General features: G+C 38.6%; 1 protein-coding gene across 1 annotated transcript in view; it reads right to left on the reverse strand.

The window, feature by feature from the left end:
• Positions 1-17,931, reverse strand: part of HSD17B4 (hydroxysteroid 17-beta dehydrogenase 4) — a 92,803-nt gene that overhangs the window by 25,399 nt on the left and 49,473 nt on the right. Inside the window, exons 15-19 of the mRNA XM_026015330.2 lie at positions 16,199-16,270; positions 14,194-14,297; positions 12,457-12,522; positions 4,720-4,789; positions 3,997-4,103 (exon numbers count right to left, since the gene is read on the reverse strand). Coding sequence (XP_025871115.2) covers positions 3,997-4,103; positions 4,720-4,789; positions 12,457-12,522; positions 14,194-14,297; positions 16,199-16,270 — 419 coding nt within the window. The remainder of the gene's footprint in view (positions 1-3,996; positions 4,104-4,719; positions 4,790-12,456; positions 12,523-14,193; positions 14,298-16,198; positions 16,271-17,931) is intronic.

Genomic DNA, 17,931 nt, shown 5'->3' on the forward strand with positions numbered 1-17,931 from the left:
GGAACTCTGGCAGGATCCCAGAAGGGGCAATGGAGCCCCCAGATCGGCAGGGTCACTAACAGAGGAGGTGTACCAGGGGGAGAGTGTGCCACATACCCTGGGCAGAGCACAGTAAAGGGCAGGAGCACGCACCCGGCGGGGCCTTGGGAGCAGCTCAGGCGGCAGCTCCACACAGAGTGGGCTGCGCAGCCCCAGGAGTGGATTCCAGCGGTGCATGGCCAGGATCCCAGGGTGCCGGGGGACACAGCCCAGGATCCTGCATTCCCCCAGGGACAGGCAAAGGCTGGGAGAGCATAGGACAGCAAGGATGCTCCTGCCAACGGGCGCCTGCAAGCTGTGCAGGTCAGTGCCCCCTGCCCCCCCGAGCATCCAGGCCAGTGCAGACTGGGAGACTGTGGTAGTTACTGGGAGCTGACTCCAGGGCTGGAGAGCTGGCCACCGCCACTGTGGTTGCTCTTCTGGTGTCACCCTGTGCCTGGGAGGGTCGGGCCACCAGGGAACAGAGGCCTCACAGGATAAACAGCTCCCACTGAGCCATGCACCTGGCAGGGGGCTGGGCGGCTCCCCCAGGTACACACACATGAGCATCAGCACTGCAGGCCCCTCCCCCAGAAGGCCAGCTGGAAGGACCAGGGAAGAGCAAGTTCTTGACCAAGCAGCACTGGAGAGCTCCAGGGGAAGTCGAGGGATTTACAGTATATAGAACCAAAGGATACCCCTCCCTTATTTTGTTTTTGTTTTTTGTTCTTGGTTTTTTGTTTTTGTTTTTTCCCTTTTTTTTCCTTCCTTTTTGCAGTACAACTTGTTTCTAGTCACTCTGCACTGAGCAAAATGACTAGAAAGAAGAACTTACCACAAAAGAAAGAATCAAAAATAGTACTCTCTCCCAGAGTTACAGAATTCGGATTACAATTCGATGTCAGAAAGCCAATTCAGAAGCACTATTATAAAGCTACTGGTGGCTCTAGAAAAAAGCATAAAGGATTCAAGAGACTTCATGACTGCAGATTTTAGATCTAATCAGGCTCAAATTAAAAATGAATTAAATGAGATGAAATCCATACTGGAGGTCCTCACAATGAGGGTTAATGAGGTAGAAGAACGAGTGAGTGACACAGAAGACAAGTTGATGGCAAGGAAGGAAGCTGAGGAAAAAAGAGAAAAACAATTAAAAGACCATGAGGAAAGGTTAAGGGAAATAAATGACAGCCTCAGAAGGAAAAATCTACATTTAATTGAGGTTCCAGAGGGCGCCGAAAGGGACAGAGGGCCAGAAAGTATATTTGAACAAATCATAGCTGAGAACTTCCCTAATTTGGGGAGGGAAACAGGCATTCAGATCCAGGAAATAGAAAGATCCCTTCCTAAAATCAATAAAAACAATTCAACACACCAACATTTAATAGTGAAATTTGCAAATTCTAAAGATAAAGAGAAGATCCTTAAAGCAGCAAGAGACACGATATCCCTAACTTATATGGGGAGAAGTATTAGGTTAACAGCAGACCTCTCCACAGAGACCTGGCAGGCCAGAAAGGGCTGGCAGGATATATTCAGGGTCCTAAATGAGAAGAACATGCAACCAAGAATACTCTATCCAGCAAGGTTCTCATTCAGAATAGAAGGAGAGATAAAGAGCTTCCAAGATAGGCAGAAACTGAAAGAATATATGACCACCAAACCAGCTCTGCAAGAAATATTAAAGGGGACTCTGTAAAAGAAAGAGGAAGTCCAAAGAAACAATCCACAAAAACAGGAACTTAATAGGTACTACGATGACACTAAATTCACATCTTTCAATAGTAACTCTGAATGTGAACGGGCTTAATGATCCCATCAAAAGGTGCAGGGTTTCAGACTTAATAAAAAAACAAGACCCATCTATTTGCTGTCTATAAGAGACTCATTTTAGACCTCAGGACACCTCCAGCCTGAAAATGATAGGGTGGAGAACCATTTACCATTCAAATGGTCCTCAAAAGAAAGCAGGGGTAGCAATCCTCATATCAGATAAATGAAAGTTTATCCCAAAGACTGTAGTAATAGATGAAGAGGGACACTATATCATACTTAAAGGATCTATCCACAAGAGGACCTAACAATCATGAATATTTATGCTCCTAATGTGGGAGCTGCCAAGTATATCAATCAATTAATAACCAAAGTTAAGACATACTTAGATAATAATACACTAATACTGGAAGACTTCAACACAGCACTTTCTGTAATTGACAGATCTTCTAAGCACAACATCTCCAAAGAAACAAGAGATTTTTTTTTAAAGATTTTACTCATTCACTCATGACAAACACAGAGAGAGAGAGAGAGAGAGGCAGAGACACAGGCAGGGGGAGAAGCAGGCTCCATGCAGGGAGCCCGATGTGGGACTCAATCCCAGGACTCCAGGATCACAAGCTGGGCTGAAGACGGCACTAACCACAGGGCCACTGGGGCTGCCCGAAACAAGAGCTTTAAATGATACACTGGACCAGATGGATTTCACAGATATTTAGAGAACTTCATATCCAAACGCAACTGAATACACATTCTTCTCAATTGCACATGGAACTTTCTCCAGAATAGACCACATACTGGGTCACAAATCAGGTCTCAACCGATGCCAAAAGATTGGGATTGTCCCCTGCATATTTTCAGACTGTAATGGTTTGAAACTAGAACTAAATCACAAAAAGAAATTTGGAAGAAATTCAAACATGGAGGTTAAAGACCATCCTGCTAAAAAATGAAAGGGACAACCAGGAAATTAGAGAAGAATTTAAAAGATTCACAGAAACTAATGAGAATGAAGATACAACTGTTCAAAATCTTTGGGATACAGCAAAAGCAGTCCTGAGAGGGAAATACATCACAATACAAGCATCCCTCAAAAACCTGGAAAAAACTCAAATACAAAAGCTAACCTTGCACCTGAAGGAACTGGAGAAAGAACAGCAAATAAAACCTATACCCAGCAGAAGAAGAGAGTTAATAAAGATTCGAGCAGAACTCAATGAAATAGAAACCAGAACTGTGGAACAGATCAACAAAACCAGGAGTTGGTTCTTTGAAAGAATTAATAAGATAGATAAACCATTAGCCAGCCTTATTAAAAACAAAAAAGACTCAATAAAATCACGAATGAAAAAGGAGAGATCACCACCAATACCAAGGAAATACAAACGATTTTAAAAACATATTATGAGCAGCTATACACCAATAAATTAGGCAATCTAGAAGAAATGGATGCATTTCTGGAAAACCACAACTACCAAAACTGAAACAGGAAGAAATAGAAAACCTGAATAGGTCGATAACCAGGGAGGAAACTGAAGCAGTCATCAAAAACCTCCCAAGACACAAAAGTCCAGGGCCAGATGGCTTCCCAGTGGAATTCTATCAAACGTTTAAAGAAGAAACAATATCTATTCTACTAAAGCTATTCCAAAAGATAGAAAGGGATGGAATATTGAAGTAAGTAAATCGGAGAAGGACAAATATCATATGGTCTCATTCATTTGGGGAATATAAGAAATAGTGAAAGGGAATAAAGGGGAAAGGAGAGAAAATGAGTGAAAATATCAGAGGTTGACAGAACATGAGACACCCCTACTCTGGGAAACAAACAAGGGGTAATGGGAGGGGAGGTGCGTGGGGGGAAGGGGTGACTGGGTGATGGGCACTGAGGGGGGCACTTGAGGGGATGAGCACTGGGTGATATGCTATATGTTGGCAAATCGAACTCCAATAAAATAAATAAATAAATAAATAAATAAATAAATAAATAAATAAATAATTATAATTGCATATGATACCCTTCATGGTACACTGTCAGAGGTATTTATAGCTAGAAGGAACACATGCTGATTGCCATGTCCATGAAATAAGAGAAATTATATTGCTTCAATACAGTGCCTAGATTAAATGAAGTCACTAAAACTCCTTTCCTTCTCTAAAAATAAAAAGAGGAACTAATGTTCAAATTATGTAATAATATACCTTAATTGCTTTGAATCTTGACACATCGTTATCTGCAAATTTCTGTAAAACATGCCTGGCAGAAAATCCAAATGTACACAATCCATGTAATATGGGCTTGTCAAAACCTAAAAAAAAAAAAACCAAAGAGAATTTGGTTAGATATAGGTACATTTCCTGTTTAAAAGCCAAGAATAATTAATTCAGGATTTCAAAGAGCACAAGGATGAATTATAGCATCTACTTTAAGAAACATGAAAAATAGTTTGTAAAATAATACATGTGGGGAAAAAAACTATGAAATAAACAGAAGAAATAAGAAAGGAATGCTAAAGATGTGAGAACACAAAGAATTTTTCTGTTTAGCTGTGGCTGAAACCATGAAATCACCCATACTGATTTCAACATCCGTGTGTGCAGACAATCCTTCCCTCACTTTTCAGTTCCTTCTCACTCCTCCAATGCCCCTGGCCATCAGGATCACTCACACATCCACTCACAGGATCTGATCGGTCCTAAGCCCTGCACCAGCTTATGTCCTCCACAATCTCAATTATCAACTCCAAGCACACCATCTTCTGAACACGATTTCCTGCCCTTCCTTATCCTTGGCATAAATGTATTAGGAGAGGACTATTTTTAAAATCTTACTCAAACTAACTCTCATAAGTAGCAAGATCTCTAAGCGTTATTTAGATCACCGAGCTAGTAGATTTCATCCGTACGTATCATAAGCAATTTTACCTGCAAAACCAGCAAAGTTGGGATCAATGTGTAAGGGATTCCAGTCGCCACTGAGGCGGTACAAAGCAGCCTGCAGAAAAAGATTTATAAAAGTAACTAGCTATTCTCAGTAACTAGTTTCTGAGTATACATTAAGAAAAAAACAGGAAATACTATTGGTTACTATGTAAGAAACATATTATAAGTGAAGCTCTGGTTGAAAAATAACCATTTCTACCACAGAAAGATGAATTGTAAATCAAATGCTTTTTGTATTACCTGCCACTGAATTCGGCTGGGGAGGAGGGAACCCGTGAGATAATGGGAGGGGGAGCCTCAAACCACATCTGGGTATTAAGCATCATTACACTAACTAAGGAGGAAGTCACTGAAATGAATCCATCAATCTACTCTCATTAAAACACAATGAAGGGGAGCCTGGGTGGCTCAGTCCATTAAGCGTGCCTTCAGCTCAGGTCATGATCCCAAGGTCCTGGGATGGAGCCCTGCATAGGCCTCCCTGCCCAGCGGAAACTCTCCCTCTCCCCCTCACTCCTGTCGTCGTAGTCTCCCGCGCTCTCTCTCACTCTCTCTCACTCTCTCTCAAATAAATAAATAAAATCTTTAAAAAAATAAAAAATTTTAAAAAAAAGCACAATGAAGATAACGTAGATGTTTATAGCCTCTTCTAACTAAGCAAAATTTAGGCCAACCTTCTTAACGGGGCACTTTCAAATGAAGCCTGTAAACCAATACCAGACATATAAACATCAAAGACTACCACCAACTTTCTCTCTCCTTGTACCCTAAAATCCTGAGCAGGAGCTTATCCTACAAGTAAACAGACCAACAGGTTGCCATCAAGATGAAATTTCTGCTTAGTCCAGATTTTCCTATCACTTCTTTACTTCTACAAGGCAGGACGAGCAGAAAGATACAGAAAATAGGTAAAAAGTAATCACAGCTTCCAGCATTTAGCTTGTTTACCATTCAAACTAGAGAGTACTTTTTAGTAAATGGGAGAGATTCACAGCCAACAGTAAGTACTTCGTATATCTCTTTTAACTCTGACCCCCCTGGATCAGCCTCAGTACTTTTGCCCTTTCTCATGAATTGCTACGTTAGGCTTTCCAAGACTATTGAAATCCTGAGTAAAGACTCCTCATGTCAGCATATTTAACTTTCTTAATTACCAGGTTCTTATTATTTTCAATTATTGATTATTCTTTTTTTAACAAATTTTACAAAACAATGTTTTCTATAACACCTAAGGAAAATGTCATTTCTTTTTTAATACGCTTTGTACAGTTTTAACAAGCTTTCTCTTCTCCATCACCCCACATACTAGTTCTATAAATTATTTATTCTCTCAATTACTCAACACATTGTTCCCTTTATATTACCTTCTAAAAATAACTAAATACAAATCAACAATTATCACAGATGGGTGACTTGCCAGATTCTATATAATATGTTGGAAGATTAAATGATAATATTTAGAAAGCATTTAGAAAAATACTAAAACACTAGGCAAATATACATGACTGTGCTGCATACAAATGAAAACAAAGATACATTTCAGAGCCTGAGGGGGAGGCTGTCCAACACATGATGGATCAGGGGTTTTGACACCAGACAGACCCAGGTTCAGATCCAGCTCTGTCAATAACAGGCAAGTTTCCTTATCACCCTGAGCCTCAATTTCTTCATTTAATAAACTGAAAGGTGAGTACATCTCTTACAAAGCATTATCCTTGATAAATATTAATACCTCAATAAATGTGAGCTATCATTATTATTTTAAAAGGTACTAGCAATGATATGTCAACTGAAAAAAAGCCAGGCTCAAAGTGGGTTAGTAAATGCTTTATTCATTATCTTACTTATCATAGGCTCAGATTGCATTGAAGAAGTGCCCTGATGCTTGTCAGCCATACGGGATCACATAAATGAAAGAGGGAGGGGGAACAATGTTTGCCAGCAGTTCTCCAAATACTTGCCTGTTATAAGGTACAATTTGTTACAAATGTAAAATTTAGGTTTTCTAATTTCCACATAGACACGAGAAAGGCCCTTGGGTCATCTTAATACATTATGTTTCTATATATTTGATTATTTAAAAATACTGCCTGCCTATCTCAGTTTAACTGGTTTTCTGGTTCCTCCTTTTTGATTTCTCCTCAAGGTCACCGGAGATGGCCACAGGAAGCACACTTGAGCTTTAGCACACAAGCAGAAGACAACCAAGTTTTCAGATTAGTACTAGTATTCTCACCCCACAGATATCATTCCTATAAACGGAAAAAAAAAATTTTACCTAAAGAAATCCTATTAAAGGAATATGAAAATTTTCCTATTATTTCAATGTTAGCAATTGCCTCCTATAGATGGCAGAGGAAGCAAAGGCATAAAAGAGCCATTGTGAGACAAGACCAAAGTCAAGGAAATGAATGCTTAACTAAATTCAATCAGAATGCAAAATAACCATTCTCCAAATAATAAGGAATACTGTTCAAGGACTGCTTTCTAAATATTTTGACGATATTCATATTTCAACTTTCAAAGGAAAGCTAAAATCTTTTTTGTCTCATCTCTGTCTAGATACAAGGATCACTAAAACTCACAAACATACACATACATACACAAGTAAGAAACACAGCTATAAATTGCCTTACTTGTGTATTATATGTGAGAGGATCTTCTACATTTCAGTAAATTAATTCTTCTTAATTTTATTTTTAAAAATTGTATCAAGTCTGGGATGCCTAGGTGGCTCAGTGGTTGAGCATCTGCCATTGGCTCAGGGCATGATCCCGGGATCCGGGATTGACTCCCATATTGGGCTCCTTGCAGGGAGCCTACTTCTCTGTTTGCCTATGTCCCTGCCTCTCTCTTTCTGTGTCTCTCATGAATTAAAAAAAAAAAAAGATTGTATCAAATCCAACTAAATGCTAAATAAAAAGACTCAGTTATTTGTACTTCCCAAATCCTCACATGCTCCAAAAAAGCATAAAGAGCAACACGAAGTACAAATAAAACTACACAAGTCCCAAGCCTATGGTATAACCAAAGATGGGGAACACCATCAAGTTCAAATTGCTCTAAGCAGAAGAATAAACACTGATTTCCAGCAGAGCTACTTCTTGAGAACCCTCTCAAAGTTACTGTAGAGAGTGGCAGGGGTAAGAAGGCAAACACAGAAGCAGTGTGGAAGAGAGAAGAGGAAAAGAAAAATCACTTCCAGAAAGTCCCCCTTAAGGAAAGAGGAGAATATGGAAAGTTTAGAGCACTGATTACAAAGAAAAGAATTAGAAGAATACAGGCCTCCAAATGGCAATCCAGTAAGGCAACATTTCTAGGGGAGAAAATTATAAAACAAAGATGTCCCCTTTCAAGACTGGAAAATGTAGAAAAAAAGAAGAGAGGAAACTTAAGATAAAGAGAATGAAAAAATGTTTTTAATAAAATGGATCCCAACAATGTCCCACTCCAAAAGACATCTCAAAGAAAATGCACTTTGCCTCAATGACAGAAGAGGGCAATCTTGAATTTCATAATGAGATTATCTTCTAAACTATCACAAACTACCAACCTTACCTACAAACTGCACACAGAAAGTCACCTCCATCTGCACAAAGCTACTATAAGACTAAAAGAGAAAATAAGTACCAAAGCATTACAATAAATGAAATTTCCCCAAAGAAAACAACTACCAAACTGAAGAAAACTGTAACATAATACTCAAGTATTTGGAGAATGAGACAAACACCATATATCTAAAACTCAAAAACTCACATCAAACGGACAACAAATATGAAGGAATGAAGTAAGATACAATTAAAAGTCAAGAAAGAAAAGGAAGGAGTAAAGTTCTATCAGTAATAAAGACTAGGGATCCCTGGGTGGCGCAGCGGTTTGGCGCCTGCCTTTGGCCCAGGGCGCGATCCTGGAGACCCGGAATCGAATCCCACATCGGGCTTCCGGTGCATGGAGCCTGCTTCTCCCTCTGCCTGTGTCTCTGCCTCTCTCTCTCTCTCCCTGTGTGACTATCATAAATAAATAAAAATTAAAAAAAAAAAAAGTAATAAAGACTAAATTACAAGATGCCTGGGGGGCTTGAGTGGCTCAGTTGGTAGAGCATCCAACTCTTGGTCTCAGCTCAAGTCATGATCTCAGAGATCGAGCCCCACATTGGGCTCTACGCTCAGTGCCAATGCAGAGTCTGCTTGAGATGATCTCTCTCCCTCTCCCTCTGCCCTTCCCCACCACTCACACATTCATTTGCCCTCCCACTCTCTCTCAAGAAAAAAAAAAAAAAAGATGAAGAAAAATATCCTAGGGCCTTAAGGATAATACCCAGCCAAGTTGTTCTTCAAGGATACAAGGTATAAAAAAAAAAAAAAAAAAACGCTTTAAAGACATAGGAACCAAAGAAACATTATACACATGAGCCCTTCTTGGGAAAGGTATCACAGGAGAAGCTCTATCCAGCAAGGAGGTGACAGGGCAACGTCTGGCAAAAGGACTGATATAACCAACTACAAATCTAAAACTAAAAACAAAGATGGGGAATATAGAAGAATATATACATGCTAAATGCTCTGAAAACGTAAAATTAATACATCTCAAAAAATGGGAACAATAAGGGAGAAGAAATGGGCTAACTGTTGTACAGGAAACAAGTAGAAAACAAAAGATAATGATAAAAACTGAAAAACCACAGAGTAATAATAAGCAAGAAATGAGGTACCAAGAGCACATAAAAAGTCACAGCTCTCTGTTGGAACAACGCTGTTCACACTGCAGTACAAGAAAGGAGACCCAAACACAGCAAAACAATCTCAACAAGTTAAAGAGATAAAAATGAGAGCTCTGGGAGACTGTGCAACTGGAACATGTCTATCCTGGAGAAGGGGAAGCTAGCTACAGAGGAACGAGTTCCAGAAATCTAAACAGAGATCGGTTCCCTTGAGGGCCTAGACAATGAACCAGCCCCTGAAGAGGCCTTGTGAAGAAATTTAGAGGCACTCCAGCCAAAAGTAAGCAAGAAGATTCTAAACTTATGAAAGACACCATCTTAGACGTCCTGGACCTGCCCAGCCATCAGTGGAGAACAGGTTCACTGAGTGAAGGCAGAGGCAACACCCAATCAACACACAGAATCATCAAAAAACAAATGAAAAAAGGTAGTATTGTAATACACCTGGCAATTTAATAAAAAATATTTTAATGGATGGTATAAACAATATACCCAAGACTAACATTACTTAATAATGACAGTAGCTAAAATCCTAACTGTTAGACTAAGTGGTATAAAATATGTATCTGGGGAAACTACAAATTCTCCCTAACTGTAAAGCCTGATATCTAGTATCTACTGATTCTTCATTCTTTCTAGATTACTAAGGATGAATGTTCTATTTGTTAATTATGAAAAACTAGGACACCTGTAATGTCATACCAGTTTGAAAATGAAGAAATTCTCCTGAAGACGTGATAAAGATTGTCCCAGAAGCAATACTAGTAGAGCTAAAAATATGGTTGCCAGGTTCTTTAGTAACTGAAGTTACCAATTTAAAGAGCTAGCATGTAGTTTATGCTATAATGGCATAGTTTTTTCCTTACTTCTACTGCTCCTTCAGCATCTGCCCATCCACAGCCATCTCCCACTACTCTCTCATGTGGCTGCTCCAATTCTCATTCCCCGTATACCATCATGCTCTCCTCCTCTCTTACAGTTAGCTACCATTACCTCTTCTTCCCTTCCCAGCCAATCTGTAAGCCCTACATCTCTGGTAAAGAGAGAATATCTACACACCATTTTAGCTTAGAGGAGGGCCACCTTTCCTACCAAAGCCTTCTGAACATCATTCTCTAATGAGTATCCCTTCTCTGAATGTCTACAGCACTTACATAACAATTCAAAACCTGTGTTTAATCATTCATTGCTTGAACAGGTACCCTAGTTATGCTCACATTTACATCTTGAGTATCCAAGTGTCCTTCCAGCTCCTTGACCACAGATTACATTTTTTCCACTTGATCTTTAACTCCTGTAGCACAGATTGAGTTTAAAACAGACCATAAATCCCCCTGAAGTTTATGCAAAGTTTTATGAAAAATGGTTTTTGAAGAAAGAGATGACTCATCATATTCTCAAATGACCATGAGACAAAATGTTCTGTCAAATGATGGGTGCCCATTATTTATACAAAAAATGGTTGTTAACTTAAAAACTACTCTTTGTCACACAGAAGAAGAGTCAACTCTGCTGAAAACTAATGAAAAGTTCTACTTCTCTGAAAAAGAACCAAAGGGGGGAAAAAAAAAATCTCTTGACTTACTGTGTGTAGAAATTCAAGCCCTGGAAACTATTCAGTTTTTCTTATCTACAGCAGATACCTTTTATTATTTCAGTAACCCAAAAATAATAAAGGAGCACTGCTGGGTTTTCTGAACTATGAAATCATGAAGCCTTATCTGTTCTTTTAGTGCCTTAATAAAATTAATTTCAATACAAAGCTTTAATTAAACATAAATATGGGTGCATTCTTAAGACACTGATAAGAAACAGGGATGGAAAAAAACATTACAAGGCAAAAACTAACCTCAGGGAAAGTGTTCTTTCTGTTACCTGATTCCATAGTACATTCTAAGATGTAACAATCTTAATTCTTTCTGCCTCATGAAATTACGTTTCTATTTGCCAGAAAACATAAATCTTGCAGAAGTTCTCATACCAAGTATATCAAAATTAACATCAAAAACTACATAAACTGGGGCACCTGGGTGGCTCAGTGGTTGAGCATCTGCCTTTGGCTCGGGTCGTGATCCTGGGGTCCTGGGATCGAGTCCCACATCGGGCTCCCCACAGGGAGCTTGCTTCTCCCTCTGCCTATGTCTCTGCCTCTCTGTCTCTCATGAATAAATAAATAAAACCTTTAAAAAATAAAAAAAATAAACTGAGTAAACTTACAAATAATTTGCTGTCATTACAGATGCTCTCTCACAGAGCCCCTTCAGAGCTTTATGGATTCTGTTCTGTGTTTGTGTCATTAGACCTCTGGCCCCTGCAGGGATGAATCTTTGGGGGGACTCACACCAACAAAAGTGGCCTTTCTCATCTTTACGGCTATCTTTTGTTTTTGGGGTTTTTTTTTTTCTATTTTTTGTTTCTTAAATAAACTTTCCCATGCTCACAGAATCTTGTTAACTGATAAGGCATTTTATCTTCTCCATCAGAAAACAAATTATTTATGCCAAACAAAAGAGATTAAACCACCTAACCTTCCTAAGAGGCTTTATTTTGCCTGTCCACTAAAACTGGCCTAAAATAATCTGCTTTCAAGGAATGTAGCTCAATTTTCTTTCTTGAAAGAAAAAGAGTGACGAAAATTTTCCTTTCAATTCTTTTTATCCTGCTCACTTTTTATCACTGCTTTAATGAAATTCTTCACTACTAAGCTAGGCAGTCTCTCTAAGCACTTGCCAATTTGCCAACAAAGCATGATGCTTCCTAAACTAACAAATGAAAAGCTATTCTATATTAACTTTTGATATATGGTAGAGAAAAAAAAATCTGATGAGCAAAAATTTAGAAAGACTGGATTCCAACTATGGAAATATGCCGTTATTTTTATGATACTGAAGGACACAGCCACTACTTTCAGACTCACAAAATTATATGATATCAGAGTTATACATTTAAGAGTCACCACCAGTCAGGTGGCTTATTCCTTTTTGAAAACACAATCTTACCTGATTGAGTGAGGTGGTATCTGTAAGAACAGCATCAGGAGGCCTATTAGGCACAGCTACAGTTGCCTAAAATAAAAAAAAAATCCTATGTTAAGTACTAACAAAGTAATAGTTACTTCTTTTTATTCAAACTGGTATTTGATGAACAACCATGTTTCAATATAATAAAATCTGCAAGTTAGATAAAGAGCTTTCAAAAATATTTCCTGTCCAAGAGATAACATTTAAAATTTCCTAACTGCTAGCATCATCTGTGTTGTGATTTCCCAGAAATGACTCTGTAATGAAAGGAATTATACAATCAGATCCGTTCTCTCAGCCACAAAGGAGAAAGAAGAAAAGACTATTCCCAGGGCAAAAGGTGATAATAACCATAAGAATTAGACAAACAATTCACACCTAAATTGATTTCATCTTTAAAGGTACTTTACTCAGGGTGTGGGTCTCTCTGCATCAATATCCTATTTGGAGTTGGCTTAGATACCGAGATGTGTAGATTAATGTTGTTCATCAAAACCATCATCCCATCATTTTGCCTGTTTCCTTCTCTCTCTGCTCTTACTCATACTCCCATTAGTTACACGCATGCTGCTATACATGCGGTATCCCACATTTCTCTGAGGCTCTTGGTCCTTTTTCTTCTCTTCATCTTTTTTCTGTCCTTGAGACTGATAGAGGTACGCAGGTAGGGATAGATAGACAGATGGTCAGACAGACGGATCATCAAACTTTTCAATTCTTTCTTCTGACAGCTCAAATCTACTCCTGTGCGCTCTAGAAAATGCTTCCTTTCCCTCATTGTACTTTCAGCTTCAAAACTTCTGTTTGATTCTGCTAGATAATTTCTCTTCACTGATTTTCCCTGAGGAGTCACTGCCATCACGCTTGACCTTCTTGAGCATGTTCTCCTTTAGTTCTCTGAAGATTTTGAATCTTCATCTGTAAAGTCCTCTCAAAGGCAGTTTCTATTGCCCATTTTGTTCTGGTCTTATTTTTCTGTCTCTGGGTCATGTGCTCCTGTTTCTTGCATGTCTTGTAATTTTTTTCTTGATGACTGGGCATCTTAGATAACCTATTACAGCTACTCTGGACACTGACCTCCTTTCCCCTTGGCAGGCCTGTAGTTACTATTAGCTTGTTTATTTATGGTGCCTTGCCTAGACTATTTTAGCTAACTCTACTTCCACCACCATGAGCAGACTCTGTGCTGCTCCTCAGAGGTGTGGCCTTGGGCAAGGGCATAATCACCCTGCAAGGGACATTAATTTCAAGAGGGCTCTCCGTGACTCTCTCTCCCTGATCTCTCTGTCCAACTGCCTGTCTCCTCTGGTATCAGACCCAACTCTTAGGCTCCACTCATTGCCAGAAGATTGCTCTAGATATTCAATAAGGCCATGGGGTAACATTTTATACAAGGATCAACTGCATGTGTTGGGATTTTCTAAAGACTTCTGGGTGCTACAAGATTTGGATAAGAAAGTTAAAATGTTCCCACAATTATTTCAGATACATTATATTTATAGAAGCCAGACTTATCTACATAACATGTGTCATCTATCAAAATATACACGTGTAAACAGCACTTCCAATTCAAGGAACATACTCTGATTCAAAGAAGTGTAAATTACTGAGGATCTACTCTAGGAAATTACACATAGGGTAATATGTAGTTTGTACATATAGTAATATGTGTATTCAGAATGTATATTCAAAATATAGATAAGGAAACTTATCTACCTTGACTTTGTCTGATGTCCGTTTTCCACCGGTACCTCCAGAGCCAACAAGGAAAAGAGAGAACTGATTATAACATATAAGTTCCTCCTCAAAATAAGAATAGACTGAAAAGCAAATGAAAGAAAAAAGAAAGGAAGTTATTATCAAAAGACATGACTAGTTAAGCATTACATGATCAGCAATTCCTTTGAAAGTTTCGAAAATAAAATCCAGTTACTAAAAGGTACAGTAATTTCAAGATGCCCAAGTTTGGTTTACAAAACATTCTCTTAATTCATTCACTACTAGCCTCTGGAAAGCAGAGTGAAGAGAATCTTCACAAATCTCTTCTTCATTATGAAACAGCAGTTTCTCTCATCTCTTTTTAAACCTCCCAAACTCCCTACCGTATATCAATTCTTTCCACCTCAAACATTTCAAAAACTCCCAGTAGGAAATGCAAATATCCACTCTCTCAAAGTTTCAAACATTCTGCCAAAGGACTCAAAAACAGCCTAGAATACAGAGAAGAAATAAGTGAGAACGAAGGTATAAGCCTCAGGAGGGTAGAATCATGGGCATTTTGCTCACCATCATATTCCTGATGATCAGAATAGTTCCTAGGACTGAAAAGGCACCTAACAAATATTAAATTAATGAGTAAATTAATGAATAAATGACATGAGTGAGCAAGTAAGTAAACAAGTAATTAATGAATGTAGGACAACTGTCCCTCTTTCCACTAATTGCCCAGTGAGAGTCTGATTATTATCTTGTATCTCCAGTTCTAGAAAACTAGAAATAGGGCTCTGAACTGCAGACTAAGGAAAAATCTAATTATAGCAAAAAATAAGGAAGGTTATGGCAGTATGTATTTAAAGTAAGATTTTTATCTTTATTACACAGGAAATTGGGTATCTGATTTCATTTACCCTTTGTCCACAAATTCTAATACACTATTAGCCATAACCAAGCTGTAGTTAAATCAGTGCAGTAGGTCACGAGAAAAAAGTAAACATGAAAGCTAAGGTCACAGCAGGACATTTGTTTTGTGGCATGTTACATATGTGGTAGCAAGGGGAGAAGAGTAAAAGAAAAATTAGAAGAGTTGTAGCCAAATGGTGGCCAACTTCTGGCATGATAAGAAAACACAAAAATCTACACCAGAAAAGGGAGAAGGAAGAAGAACACAAGAGAGTAAGAGAGAGAACAGACCTACTATGAAACTCTCTGAGCTAATGCAAACAATGTAACAGGATATTTAAGAGCATCAAAAATGTTTTCAGCATACGATTTAGTAAAAACAAGACAAGCTCCTCAACAACATTTACAGTAAAACCTTCAATCTACCTAGTTAGAACAAAACTGATGAAACCTATATTCCAACTGCCAGACAATATTAAACTTTCCACCATAATTTATTTCCAAATTTTTTAACAATAAAGGTCTATTTCTTTTCTTAAGTTTTAGAATAAATGAATTTTAAGCAATGTATCTTTAGCTGATGTTTAATTACTAGCATTTCAATGTTTATTAAATTACTATCACCTTTTTTCTCCCCACTGAACCTATAATATGGCTACGGTGTTTAAACCACATGAGTTCAGCAGGCCTGAATGTGCAACATTTAGGAATTTAACTAGCATTTATGAAAATGACTCGGGTCAAATATGTTCCAAGTTCCAAATAACAAAGACAAGAATATTTCCAATAGAGACTAATTATCAACTTATGGCTGTCAATGGGTTCCTTCTCGCCAAGTCCATATGCCAACGAGCTGAGTTAGCCACCAATGCTCTATATACCAGCCTGCTGTCTGAAACGCCCCACTCTTCCCACCCCTACCCACTTTCTCCCCATCCTCGCTTCTTTTCTAAGAACTTATAAATTTTTAGAAGGTTTATCTTGCTTTCTCAGAAACTGGAAGGTGAACACAAACTTACTGCAGTTTCTAGGGTGAAGCATTAGGTTACATACATGGTCTATCAATCTAACAATATTATGGGAAGAACTGGAAGTGAGTTACCATCCACAAGAATTACTGAACCGGATCCTTTATCTAGGACATCAGCAACAACTGCTTCACATCTTAAGTTTCCTAAAGGTAAAAGCAAAATAAATAAGTAAAGAGACTCTTTAAAGACCATAGAGTTATTACATTCAGATATGAGAGAATGTAACAGTTTCCATGTAAATTCAGCAAAATTAAAAAGTTATGCTTTGAAATAATTTTCAATATAAGCTGAATAATTCAACATTAAAAGGAAACAGAGTACCTGAGTCACTACATTTGAAACAACAAGTAGCAACATAATAAAATCAAACCTTTACTGTCCAGGAAATCTAGAGACCAGCATATCCCACACTAAAACATGTGCTAGGTCATGATGAAAACTAAAGTTTTGCAATTAGGTTGTTTATATTCAATCTAATGCTTATTTTTCTACCCCAATGAGGGGCCACTCAGTCTCTGACAGTACCACTGCAGTAACAAAAGAGCCACTGAGAGATATGAATGAGGACATCAGTCTCCTGATGCATGTGGCCCTATATCTCATCACCTATAAGGTTTTAAGGGAAGATCATAAATAATAGTCATATCTTGGTTTTCTGCAGTTTAAAGAGGTTTCAAAACATAAGTATCTCAGATTTTGAATATTCATATTTACTAGAGAGTCAGCTTTAACACTACTTAAAGAAAATGCACAAAAGCTACTGAAAAAAACAATTCACAGTAAACATCACTTGAAGCTAAGGAGGTACAAGAAATTGAGAAAAATATCTTCCACACCTTCCTATTCATATCACTTTTCAGGTGTAATCATTTTTTAAAAGATTTCTTCATTTATTTTTGAGAGAGAGAGAGAAAGAATGAGCAAGGGGAGAGGTAGAGGAAGAAGGAAAGAGAGAATCTCAAACAGACTCCCCACTGAGCACAGAGCCTAATGTGGGGCTCAATCTCAGGACCCTCAGATCACGACCTGAGCTGAAATCACGATTTGGACGCTCAACTGACTGAGCCACCCAGGTGTCCCTGTTGTAATCATTTTTGAGTATAGGCCTATATGTCTCTCTTTATATTTAAAATTTCTAAAGACAGAAATCTATTTCACACATTTCTGCTTTCCTCATAATACGAGTTCCCAAGTGAACCAATGTTAGGCTGGTTGCACATGTAACACAGAGGGATCCCCCGGTCTCTGCCACTGCCACCATCGCCACCACCACACCTCACACACATGACTCATGCATGCACCCAACACCTCAGTGGTTGGGATCCATAATCCATATTTTATTTAAATAACAGGTAGGGGGGGATCCCTGGGTGGCGCAGCGGTTTGGCGCCTGCCTTTGGCCCAGGGCGCTATCCTGGAGACCCAGGATCGAGTCCCACGTCGGGCTCCCGGTGCATGGAGCCTGCTTCTCCCTCTGCCTGTGTCTCTGCCTCTCTCTCTCTCTCTGTGACTATCATAAATAAATAAATAAATTAAAAAATAATAATAATAATAACAGGTAGGGGAGCCTGGGTGTCTCAGTCAGTTGAGCGTCCAACTCGATTTCAGCTCAGGTCATGATCTCAGGGTCATGAGATTGAGCCCCATGTTGGACTCCACAAAAAGAGTAGAGCCTGCTTGGGATTTTCTCTCTCCCTCTGCCCTTACCACCCACCCCTCCAGAAATAAATAAAAATAAATAAAGTAACAGGTAATATAAGGTAGTAAGAGGCTATTTCAGTACATAGCCAGGTTAGAGAATTCA

This window comes from Vulpes vulpes, chromosome 12 (assembly GCF_048418805.1).
Source record: "Vulpes vulpes isolate BD-2025 chromosome 12, VulVul3, whole genome shotgun sequence".
In the NCBI taxonomy this organism is placed as follows: domain Eukaryota; kingdom Metazoa; phylum Chordata; class Mammalia; order Carnivora; family Canidae; genus Vulpes; species Vulpes vulpes.